At 38.4% G+C, this 13,665-nt stretch overlaps 1 protein-coding gene across 1 annotated transcript; it reads right to left on the reverse strand.

Annotated features, from left to right (window-relative positions):
- Positions 1-278: 278 nt before the first annotated feature.
- Positions 279-13,140, reverse strand: LOC100370293 (acetylcholinesterase-like). Its single transcript, NM_001319968.1, has 4 exons — positions 13,031-13,140; positions 2,888-4,425; positions 2,584-2,771; positions 279-418 (listed from the first exon to the last, which is right to left on the reverse strand). The coding sequence occupies exons 2-4, from the start codon at positions 4,396-4,398 to the stop codon at positions 279-281; spliced, it is 1,839 nt and encodes a 612-aa protein (NP_001306897.1). The 5' UTR covers positions 4,399-4,425; positions 13,031-13,140.
- Between the last annotated feature and the right edge of the window lie 525 nt (positions 13,141-13,665).

A 13,665-nucleotide genomic window follows, 5' to 3' on the forward strand; every position in this document is an offset into this window, starting at 1 on the left:
ACACCACCCGTTTAACGGAAGTATAAAAGAGAATGACCTATACTCAGACAACAATCGTAATACTGATACCTGCCTCCCTGTCTCTGTCTATCAGGGCGCCTTTCCTTGCCGGGACCCCATAATCCTATTCGCTACTCATTCATATCACACATGTTTACCTAGCTAGCTACATACATGAGTGCTTCTCGTCAACCAAACACATGCATTGAGCGCCATATGTTCCTATGTATGTCTGTCTATCAGAATGCTTGTGCCTTAGTTCTCAGTGTTTCGACATTTCATTCGTTGACATCCGCATCACATCCTTGTCCCCGGTTAGTAACATAATGGTTAAATTCTGCTTTCCAGTCCACCATATATTTAGTGCTCCATCGATGGAATTCCTCTTTCCATTTTTGCTCTTCTTCTTTAATATCAGCTGAAACAACGAAATATGAACATACAGAATTGTGAATGAAATTGTGAACATCCAAGTGTCATTTTGGATTCATAATATTCACAATGAAATCAAATACAATACAATACAGATATTGACAGTGACAGTGTGGAGAGTTTATAAAGATAATGCATATTATATAACATAATGACATCATGCATATCTATAATGACACTATTCATGCACATTGTATATGACACCTCATACATTCAGTGTATATAATGACATGATGTATGTGCAGTGCATATAATGGCACCATGTATGTGCATTGAATATAATGACAACATATATGTGCAATGTATATGACACCATGTATGCGCAGTGCATATAAGGACACCATATATATATATGCAGTGTATATAATGACACAATTTATGTGCAGTAGATAGAATGACACCATGTATATAATGGGGGCATTTACTGATATTGATGTAATTACTGCATTTATGTACAAGTGGAAAATATACACGTCAAAATGAAACACTAACTTGCTTCAAATTTCATTTTCAATTGTTTGAGATGCAATATGGACGAGAACATACATATTTAATATTGTTTTCGATACTGTACATTGAAATCGAATTAATCATTAACATTTGTATTCGCTGGATACACAACATTTCTGTTATATGAAAAATCAATACCACTAACATACCACTAATGTACAGTGATTGTTGTTGTGTGACCCTCCTCGAACATATAAGAAATATTCATTACTGTATGACCGTCTGCTTTCTAGAGTGGTCTGAAACTACCGGTAATTTGGCTTTAAAAGCAGCCTGGGACTGATGATTGTTTGGGTACAGAGAGCAGTGAGACTGATGGTAGTAGTTTGGCTTCAGAAAGCAGTATGAAACTGATTGCTTTTGGGCTCCAGAAAGCAGTCTGGGACTGATGGTATTTTGGCTCCAGGGAGAAGTCTCAGACTGGTAGTAGTTTAGCTTTAGAAATCAGTCTGGGACCGATGGTAGTTTGAGTTCAGAGAGCAGCCTGGGACCGATGGTAGTTCGGCTCCAGAAAGCAGTCTGGGACTGATGGTATTTTGGCTCCAGAGAAAAGTCTCAGACTGATGGTAGTTTAGCTTTAGAAATCAGTCTCGGACTGATGGTATTTTGGCTCCAGAGAGAAGTCTCAGACTGGTGGTAGTTTGGCTGCAGAAAACAGTCTGGAACTTATGGTTGTTTGACTCCAGAGAGCAGTCTAGGGTTGGTGGTAGTTTGGCTTCAGAGAGTAGCTTGAGACTTAGAGTAGTTTGGTGAAAGAAAACAATCTGGGACTGACGGTATTTTGGCTCCAGAGAGCAGCCTGAAACTGATGGTATTTTGGCTTCAGAGAGCAGTCCGGGACTGATGGTATTTTGGCTTCAGAGAGCAGTCTGGGACTGATGGTATTTTGGCTTCAGAGAGCAGTCTGGGACTGATGGTATTTTGGTTTCAGAGAGCAGTCTGGGACTGATGGTATTTTGGTTTCAGAGAGCAGTCTGGAACTGATGGTATTTTGGCTTCAGATAGCAGTCTGGAACCAATGGTAATTTGGCTTCAGAGAGCAGTCTGGGACTTGTGGTATTTTGGTTTCAGAAAGCAGTCTGGGACTGATGGTATTTTAGTTTCAGAGAGCAGTCTGGGACTGATGGTATTTTGGCTTCGGAGAGCAGTCTGGGACTGATGGTAGTTTGGTTCCAGAGAGCAGTTTGGGACTGATGGTATTTTGGTTTCAGAGAGCAGTTTTGGGCTGATGGTATTTTGGTTTCAGAGAGCAGTCTTGGACTGATGGTATTTTGGTTTCAGAGAGCAGTTTGGAACTGATGTTATTTTGGTTTCAGAGAGCAGTCTGGGACTGATGGTATTTTGGTTTCAGAGAGCAGTTTGGGGCTGATGGTATTTTGGTTTCAGAGAGCAGTCTTTGACTGATGGTATTTTGGCTTCAGAGAGCTGCCTGGGACTGATGGTATTTTGTCATCAGAATTGATGAGATTAGTGATAGAACAGCTGAGTAAATCAAACCTGGCAAATAATACGCTACAATGACATGCATAGTTGTATATGAATTGACACAAATAATTAAATCATCACTGGATCATGCTTTTCCAAGAAATACACATATACACAAAATATGTTGTGTTTCATAAAATCATCACCCGTACTTACCAGTAGTTGTAACTAAATTAGGAATATATTCTCTCCAAAATGCACAGTAATCCAGTCGTGAACCTCTTGAGTTTGGTTCTCCATCTGGGAGGGTTGCCGCACTTATCACAAAATTGTGTTTTTCTGACGGTGTGTATTTCTGCCACTTTTCTTCTACCACCTCGTCCAATGAAGATTTATTAGGATTTCTGTGCACAAAACAGAATAAAAAGAACCAATGAACAAAAAATAAAATAATTCTACTATATGTTGTATTACAATTATGGTCATCGAGAGTCAGTTTTACCAGATTAATAATACATACCCAGTTTTGGCAAAGTTAGCCCAGCTTCTCATGACGTGACGACTGACAGCAATATCCCCAGTTGAGTAATTACCTTGTTCATGAAGTGGCAGTCCAAATACATATGCAATTTCATCACCGTGTAGCACTCCCATCCATGGATGAAACAAACTATTGGATGCACGTTGTGTGAAATAATATAAATACACATCCTCCTGGCCAGTGGCATATGAATATGCAAACTCTTGGGCAGGACAATGAATGTTTTCATCACCAATCATATTACTGAATCCATCACGTAACATAGCACCTTCATTAGTGTCCCACCAGTTGATGTACCTGAAAGCAACAGCATCACGCCCAAATTTGTTCAGATGTTTAAAACCAATGTCTATAGCCTTTTTATAAACAGATCGATCAATTAAGCTCTCATTGTCATAACGAAACTCTGGTACATAATAAATGATGAAAAATGGTCCTTCGTCTTTATTGGTCCCAAGCATGACAGAGGTAGGTTTGAATGCATGTCTTTCTAATGACGATTGGGGTGTTTCTGTGAGGAACGTCCCATCAACAACTGGTATAAATGGAAAACGATAAATGCCATGCATATCGTCAAACCATTCACTGCTTATTAAATCTCGTGCATCCTGCCTTCGCATACACAAAGCAATGTCTTCATTATTGGTCATACTATGTTCATTATAACATCCTAATTCTTTGGATAATTTTAGACTTCTACGCCGAGCTTCGTCTGCCGTCACAGTGGCCCAGGGATTATTAGGTGTTCCACTTTGAAGGATAGCTCGCGCAAACAAATTGCGACTCACAGGTGAGAGCAGATGCAATCCAACACTAACAGATCCAGCACTTTCTCCGAATATTGTAACTCTAGTAGGATCGCCACCAAAATGAATGATATTGTCTTGAACCCACTGCAAAGCTAATACTTGGTCTAGCAGTCCGATATTGCCAGGCGCGTCCTCGTGACCCAGGTAGAAGAATCCCAATGATGCAACGCGGTAGTTGAACGACACCACGATGGTTCCCTCTGTGGCAGCAAGGGTAGCTCCATGATATACTTCCAATGAGGCTACACCAGCTACAAATCCGCCTCCATAAATCCAAACCATAACTGCAGCATTAGTTGGTCTTGGATGTGGTGTCCACACATTAAGATACAGACAATCTTCATCAAGTAAGACATTAGGATTCCACATATTAGTACCTTCAAAATCGCCGAATTGAGTATCTGGTAACTGCATACACCCTTTACCATACCGTGTACCATTCAACGTGCCTTTCCATGGTTGATGAGGTGTGGTTGGTTTAAAACGTAATTCGTCGACGGGTGGCGTGGCATACGGGATACCCAAATATTGATCTACATATTTCTCTGTAACTTGTATGCGATATCCACGGACCTTGCCGTACATAGTAGATACCACGTAATCATAATCTTCGTCAGCTTGGGCACTATAATTTAGCATTAGAGATATATATATACACGCGAATAATGCACAGGAAACCATGGTGATACGCCCATATACTTGCAATGCCTAATAATATACAAAAACAAAAATACGGAATATGTTATTATGCAGTATAAGTATCATGTCACTATGTTAGTGAATTCTTTACGAACATGAATGGGTAGACTAGAATTTCAATTTAGATGGATGTGTTTGGCGGTCGTGATACAAGAATTAACAATTGAGGCTTGCCAATAATTAATAAACTACTGTCGTTTCCCCTCCATTTCAATTAGCAACTGGTTATAAATATTTATAATGTGTGTAGGTTTTATTAATTGTTAACAAAGAGCTGTGATTAACTAGGAGAATGCCAACGGCACCGCCCATTACACCCAGCGTGACGCCAGCTGCTCAATTATTCTTGTTAGACGAATCGTGCCCAATCATCGTTTACAGCGTATATACATTTCTTGCCATGGGACCTGTAACATAGACTCCAGTATATGATATTAAAAAAAAGTCCTAAATATATATAAAATTTATATTTAGCGTACAGAGTGACAAACCACAGCACTGCTTGGCTTTGCATAGTATTGCCTGCAATTAAGTATCAAGTAAATAAAACAGTCCACTCTTGTTATAACATGTCAATTATTGATTAATGTTGTACATATTATGTCAATGTAAAATGAAAAAATAAATAACGTGTGTTTTAGTTATTTTACCTCATTTCATAGTTCATACATAAGTAAGTATAATATCTGTGTTGAGGATGCGGTCTTGGTCTGTTTCTGTGAGTAGTGAGTAAATGTTTGAATGAGTCAAGCCGCTGGATAGTGTTGCCACTGAATGAAGCTGGTATACAGAATTAAAACGTTGGAGCGTATTCAAATTTATTTCAAGGGGGAGAAAATAGGAACACTGTATTTTAATCATACCCGAAAAAATAATGGCTACAAACTGTCATAAAAAATTGACTTATTCACGAGAAATTATGACGGATAATTTGCCTTTCTATTAAATAATTAATCAATAATAACCATGCAGCTGGGACATTATAGAAAAAACAATAAATCAAAATGAACGCATTTAACAGTTACATTAGTGATCCATCTCATGATAGATTCGCCATTCTTCCGTCATGCACCCTTTTATTCTGTAAGATACATTCCCATAAAAAATAAGAACAGCATGCGTCCTTTCCTGCAATCCAAGTCACGAGGGGCAAGTGAACATTCAAGCAATTCACCAAGTCACAAGTGAACATTCAAGCAATTCACCAAGTCACAAGGGACTAGTGAACATTCAAGCAATTCACCAAGTCACAAGGGACCAGTGAACATTCAAGCAATTCACCAAGTCACAAGGGACCAGTGAACATTCAAGCCATTCACCAAGTCACAAGGGACCAGTGAACATTCAAGCAATTCACCAAGTCACAAGTGAACATTCAAGCAATTCACCAAGTCACAAGTGAACATTCAAGCAATTCACCAAGTCACAAGTGAACATTCAAGCAATTCACCAAGTCACAAGGAACCAGTGAACATTCAAGCCATTCACCAAGTCACAAGGGACCAGTGAACATTCAAGCAATTCACCAAGTCACAAGGGACCAGTGAACATTCAAGCAATTCACCAAGTCACAAGTGAACATTCAAGCAATTCACCAAGTCACAAGTGAACACTCAAGCAAGTCACCAAGTCACAAGGAACCAGTGAACATTCAAGCAATTCATCAAGTTACAAGGGACCATTGAACATTCAAGCAATTCACCAAGTCACAAGGGACGAGTGAACATTCAAGCCATTCACCAAGTCTCAAGGGACAAGTGAACATTCAAGCAATTCACCAAATCACAAGGTACCAGTGACAATTCACACAATTCACTAGGTCGCAAGGGTACAATGAACAATCACGAAAGTCACCAAGTCACAAGGAACCAGTGACAGTTCACCAACTTACAAGGGACAAGTGAATATTCATACAATTCACCAAGTCACAAGAGATCAATTCACGTGGCCAACAAAACTCAGTGGCCATTTATGCAATTCACAAAATCACGATGATCCAGACACCGTTCAAGCAATTCACCAAATTACAATTAACCATTATTCAAGCAATTTACTTCAAGCAAGTCACAAGGGACCAGTTATCTAAACAAGCAGCCTCTTGGCTGAGATAGCTCCGCAATGCACATTTCAATTAGAAGAAGATATCATTAGAAAATGAACAATATGCATAGTATCAATGCAATGGGACTTGCTGTTTTCAACAAGAATTCAAAAATACCATTTTTCACCATAAATGATTGCGGTTTTTAACAAGAAGTTGAAAATATCACTATTTACCAGAAATGACAAAAATATTCACCAAAATTAGAGAATTGAAGATATCATTACAAAATGATCAAATCTGAGAGAGGTCCACATGTAGTACCTTTATATGTAATATCAAAGCAATTGGACTTGAGGTTTTTAACAAGAAGTTGAAAATATCACTTTTTACCAAAAATGACAAAAAATATTCATCAAAATTAGAGAATTGAAGATATCATCATGAAATAGACAAATCTGAGAGAGGTCCACATGTAGTACCTATATATGTAATATCAATGCAATTGGACTTGTGGTTTTTAACAAGAAGTAAAAAATATCACTTTTTACCAAAAATGACAAAAATATTTACCAAAATTAGCGAATTAAAGATATCATCACGAAATGAACAAATCTCAGAAAGGTCAACATGTAGCATCTATATATGTAATATCAAAGCAATTGGACTTGCGGTTTTTAACAAGAAGTCGAAAATATCACTTTTTACCAAAAATTACAAAAATATTCACCAAAATTAGAGAATTGAAGATATCATCATGAAATGAACAAATCTAAGAGAGGTCTACCCCAGGTACATACACACCAAGTATCAAAGCATTCAGGCTTGTAGTTTTCAAGAAGAAGTCGAAAAAGTAAAACATTGACACGGACGACGAACGACGAACGACGGACGCCGGACGCCGGACGCCGACGGACAATCACTCATATGATAAGCTCCGCTCGACAAAGTCTGATTCCCGGAAATATTGTCTGGAAACCTCAAGGATTTTTTTGTAAAATACTTGTAAAGTCGAGATTATCCATTACCAGTGTAGGCCAAAGGTTATATTTTACCTTTAAGTTGTACGCTAAAAGGGGGTATTAATTGACATTGAAACTTCTTTCAGGTTGGGCACTAAACTTCTTTAATTATTCCCCAATATTTGTAGTACCACATCCAATAGGTGGAACACCCACATGTGCAGCATCCGCACACCACAGGTGCAGCGTCCACACACCAATGGTGCAGTACCCATACTCCAGAAGTGCAACATCCACACACCATAGATGCAGCACCCGCAACCCCCAGCTGCAACACATACACACTCCGTATAAATTCAAATGCCAACTGCCCTCGACCCACGACCGAATATCTCCTCGTAAAACGGTTAATATCATGTTATGTTGTACTTTGTAAGTTGTATTTTAGGTTGGATACTCAGCTTTTTTTGAAACTCAGCTTTTTATTGAAACTTCTTGCAGACTGGAAACTCAATTACACTCAATATGTGTTCAACGGTAGCGCTCATCCATGTGGAAGAGTTATAAAATACAGACATCGTGATTCTGATTATGAATGATTGATTGAATCCCAGGGTCTTGTTGTAAAATAGTAATTGCCTACTACTCATCAATTTACACGACAAACAACGAACCAACAAATGTGCTTCACTTCAGTTTAACTAATCGGCCCAACTTTTAATAAACACTAATACCAACCTGATTTGTAGATAATGTATAACCGATTTAAGAAGTCTCAATGCTGGAGAATGAGTTAAAAAATAGCTCTCAGTGAGGTTTTTCATGAGCTACAATATTGATGAAACGGTTTTTATTTAATGAAAACATGTACTCAGGTGAATAAGCGGTTGATAGGTGGTTACAGTTACAGTATGCATGGCACAGTCCCCGTTAGTTATCAAATTTAAGTTATATACAGAAGCTAATGATGATTTTTAACATTAAAATGATTGACATTCAGTCATCCTGTATCTGATCGACAAACGAGTACTTGTCCATATTGAGAGATATTGCTCTGGAACAGCATTAATTAAAACAAAATATCCACCGGTCGGCCATTTTGAATCGAATCTGAAAAACAAAATGCTTGAAATGCTTGATTTTTTAGCACAAAAATTGCCGCCATTCGGCCATTTTGAATCGGATCGTCAAACCAATACATCTGTCCAAACGGGGACTAACAATATGAGCTCAAATATTAAGGATGAGCCTTGTATACCTAATTAGAGCATTTACGATAAAAGTGATATGTAAAGAAAAAGCTGACGAAATTAAACATCTGACATCATTATCTTACCCACCTAATCAGTATAATACCGAGTGTAACAGTCTAAAGCACATCCAAGCACACTATTTTACCTTCTCCACAATCAGGCCCACATCCAATACAATCAGGCAGTTCATTACCTGTTCTGACCGTCCCCAACCACACCCACACAACATACAGACTATACATTACCAAATTCGGCGGTCCCTCCCCCACCCCATCCGATAGTACACTACTAGTCTGATGGACCATAATCCCACCCTATCAGAATGTACATAACCAATTAATCAATCAATCAATTACTTTATTTAACTTTGAAATACAGACGTAACGTGCAGGTTGGTAATACATCTGGAAAAAAAATACTGATTAAACTATATACATTAAATTGAAAACAAATTACATGACAAAACATGAAACAGAAGAAACGGGAAAGAAATAAAAGCACAGCTTCAAGCAAGACAAAATTTACAATTGCAATCTGAAGCAGCAGCAGCAGCATTATTATTTTTTCTGATTTGATGCACTCACCCTACTCTCGGCACAATAAAGGCATTTCTATTTGTTTATATGTTTTGTTATGAATGGCATTTGAATCAAACCATCCAAACGATGAGGACAGTGCGCAACAACGTCATTTGAAAACGTTCCAATGCTGTTCAATTAACCGATAGAAACTTGATTCAGTTTGAATGTGAAATTAGGAAATATTTATAAATATACACATATTATGTGGTATTTGTATATACCTCAACGGTCTTCAGCCCAACCCAAATTATATATCACCCATTCTGGTTGTCTCTAAGCCCGACCAATCAGAATAACAACCAATATGACTGTCCCCAACCCCACCAAAACAGTCTAAATTACCAGTATGGCTGTCCCTAGCCCCTCCCAAACAGAATACATTATCAGTGCGACTACCCAACCTCACCCAATCAGACTACATTACCAGTTTGACTGTCCCCAACCCCACTCAGACTACACTTCCAATCTGACTGTCCACAACCACACCTAAACAGACTACATTATCAGTATGGCTGTCCCCATCCCCACCCAAATAGAACACTTTACCAGTACGACTCCCCCAACCCCACCCAATCAGACTAAATTACCAGTATGGTTGTCCCCATCCCCACCCTAATCGAATACTTTACAAGTACGACTCCCCCAACCCCACCCAATCAGACTAAATTATCAGTACGACTCTCCCAACCCCACTAAAACGATCTACGTTACTAGTATGACTGTCCCCAACCACACCCAAACAAACTGCATTACCAGTATGGCTGTCTTCATCTCCATCCAAACAAACTACATTAACTAGTACGACTCCCCAACCACCACCAACACACGACTCAAATATTATACAGTTTGCAACCAACCCTGTCCCCCCGACCCAATACAACCCAATCTAGCAGTACAGTGCCCAATTACTATCCCAATTTAAACGCAGTCTGGCAGTTCAGTACCAATCACTATCCCAAATTCAACTCAGTCTAGCATTTCAGTACCAATCACTATCCCCAATTCAACTCAGTCTAGCAGTCCAGTACCAATCACTATCCCCAACCCAGGTCAGTCTGCCAGTACAGTATTAATTAATAAACATCTACCCACACCCAAATTCAGTCTGGCAGCCTATGTATGACACTAACTTGCAACCATCCCTGTTCCGACCCAATCCAACCCAAACCAACAGTACCGTATCCAATCACTATCCCCAATTCAATCCAATCTAGCAGTCTTGTACCAATCACTATCCACAATTCATTCCAGTCTATCAGTCCAGTACAAATCACTATCCCCAATCTAACCCAATCTAGCAGTACCGTACCCAATCACTATCCCCAATTCAAACCAGTCTAGAAGTCCAGTACCAATCACTATCCCCAACCCAATTCAGTCTGCCAGTACAATATTAATTACTAAACCCACACCCACACCCAAATTCCGTCTGGCATGACACTATCTTAGTAGATATCTATATTTGAGAAACAAGTGCCACATGATCGAACAATTATATTACTGAAAAAACAATTGAATAATTGTACTAGTGGATATTCAGTTTAAAACAAGACAAACATTCAACGAAAATTTGGCTATATTTTCTAATTAGATTAGATAGTTAAAATTAATGAGATTATTTGGTAAATAGAAAATTGTTCATATTTATGACCATTCATCCATAAAATGTACTAAATATGTTAATTCAAAAATTGGACACATAATTAAACCTCGCTACTTAATCACATTAATTACGAAGCAGCACTACTCGTTAGATGACGACTATCGAGGCGGAACATCTAAATGAATTAATAGCTCCCCTGCCACTAGCACTATAATTCAAGATAGCACAAACTATTTAGATAAATTTGTATTCGCGAATAAAATCAAACCCACTGGCATTAAAATATAATTGGCAGCTTGTTTAACATTGCAGTGTAACGTTTCGCCATGCCTCGGTACAATGACTACGTAATTATGTCATTGACGCACAGTGATTACGTAATTCTGTCACTGGGGTTTGTTTTTCATTTAGACGTACCGTGATAGATTCTAAAGCACACCATTCTGTCATTGAGGCTCTTTCATTGAGGCGCATCAATATGTAATTTTGTCATTAAGGTTCTTTAATTGACACACATTAGATACGTAAATCTGTTACTGGGGTGTTCTCACTAAGGCAGGTTGAGTACACAATTATGTCACCGAGACTCTCCCATTGAGGCAAGATGAGTAAGTCGTTATGTCATTGAGGTACGAAGCACATTGAGCATGAATTCCGTCATTAAGGTACTTGAAGCACATAAAGTACGTAATTTGGGAACGTTGGTTACGAAACTCTGTCATTGGGACTCTCATTGAGGCATAAATATAATTCAGTTATTGGGGTGCTCTCATTGATACACAATAAAGCATATAATCCTGCCATTAAGGCTATATCATTGATGCACATTGAGTACGTAAATGTGTCATTGAAGTGTTCTCAATGCACTTTGAGTATGTAATTCTTTCATTGATTTGTTTTCATTGAATTTAATATGTAATTCTGTCATTTAGGCTCTCTCATTGAGGTACGTCGAGTACGTAATTCTGTCAATGAGGCATACTGGGTAGATGAACATGTCATTGAGGCCCACCAAGTAGAGAAAACACCGATACGAGTTGTACATATCGGTACAAAAATGTCTGTTTACATTAAAATATCATTCAAAACACTCATCAATCAACTATTTTGTTGCGCGCAGTGGACAAGAAGATTAAAGTAGAGCTTGCTCCCTGTTGACTAGCCTAATGGATCATATCTGGCGGATGGATATCTTCAAATCCCCTTGCAATTATACTGACTTATCACGCTATGCTGTATATCACGTCAATTACAACATTGTCGATTGACGACACGAAGTTGTCAACAAAAATAAGAGAATAACTAGCGATACACTGAATATAGAGTTGACACGACCTTGACGATACAGTATGTTAAATAGAGGCTGCAATCCTAGTTGGTAAATTAGACGAGAGATGTAAAGATAGCGTGGAGTTTGTAACTACTGGACCCCTGACTGATACTCGGACAACACGGCTACTCAAGTCAGGCAATTTAAACTTAAAAGCTACGTTTAAATAGCATGATTACAGAGGATAAATTAACCATGCCAACGCAATTGGTAGTTCTTCGTAGTAAACTGACGAGTCTTATTTAAAAGTACAACTTAGTACCCTGTAGGCCCCTCCAATGCACTCAGGCATTGTAATGCAGCAAATGAAACTGTTAAACAAACAGAATTTTTAATAAGTGAATACAGTTTACATCTTGCATAACAATGTCTAATTTAGCGTTTTGATATTTATCTAGTAATTAAATCAGGAAAAAATAACACCTGCACTGGAACCTTAATTTAACCTATGTCCATTGCGTTTATCGTAAAATCTGTGTCACTCATATAATATGACACGCACATAGATCAGTGGAACGCCGTGGGGCCTCATATTGCGGCCTTGAAGAAACTGAATGCTTACTCGAATATTAAATTATTGGGAAACAAATCCTTGCTATTCTGTACTATTCCAATATAATTAAGTTGTGCACCTCTATTATGACAATGATCCGCATATTCCAAATGATTAGAATACGCATAAACGACAGGCAAACCGACAATCCCTTGATTGGCAGACCGCAAAATGTTAGATTTGTAAAATAAAGCATAGATATTTGAAGAGCGAATACATTGCATAGTGTTACAAAACTGATTTATATTGTATCCAGCTGTGATAGGGGGAATATACGAGAACGTAACGTACCTACACTGACGATTTCCCAGGGTTTGAGTGGTGATCGATTGAGACGCAGCAAAGTACAGACGATCCGGTCAGAGTAAGTGAGCGCAGAGAGAGACTGTGGAAAGCTTGGCTAGATTGTCACGTACTGACGGGTTCAGTGCAAGTGATCTTCACACTTTAAGCAGCTCACTTGATATCAATCATAATGCATAGTAATTTAAAGTGAATTCATTTGTCGTTTACCATCAGTGAGATGGAGACTCACTCAGGACTGATAACACGGCGAGGTCCCGCTCAGTAATGTGGCTTCTCTCTTTTCATATTAAGTGGTTACCATGGCATCAATAATTGTCCTGCAAATATCATTAGATAACAATCTTTTATTTTTCTCATGTTTGACTAGAGAGGGCGCTCAGACGAATTAAATATCTAAATGTTGGTTTTCTATAGAATAAATAATTTCAGTAAAATTTCTTTTTCAGATTTGTTCATTATATATTGTCACTATGTAAGCACAGTTTATATATAATGACACCATGTATGGGCTGTGTATATAATGTCACCATGTATGGGCTGTGTATATAATGACACCATGTATGGGCTGTGTATATAATGTCACCATGTATGAGCTGTGTATATAATGACACCATGTATGG

The sequence above is a fragment of the Saccoglossus kowalevskii genome, chromosome 1 (genome assembly GCF_978046115.1).
Source record: "Saccoglossus kowalevskii chromosome 1, keSacKowa6.1, whole genome shotgun sequence".
Classification (NCBI taxonomy): Eukaryota; Metazoa; Hemichordata; class Enteropneusta; family Harrimaniidae; genus Saccoglossus; species Saccoglossus kowalevskii.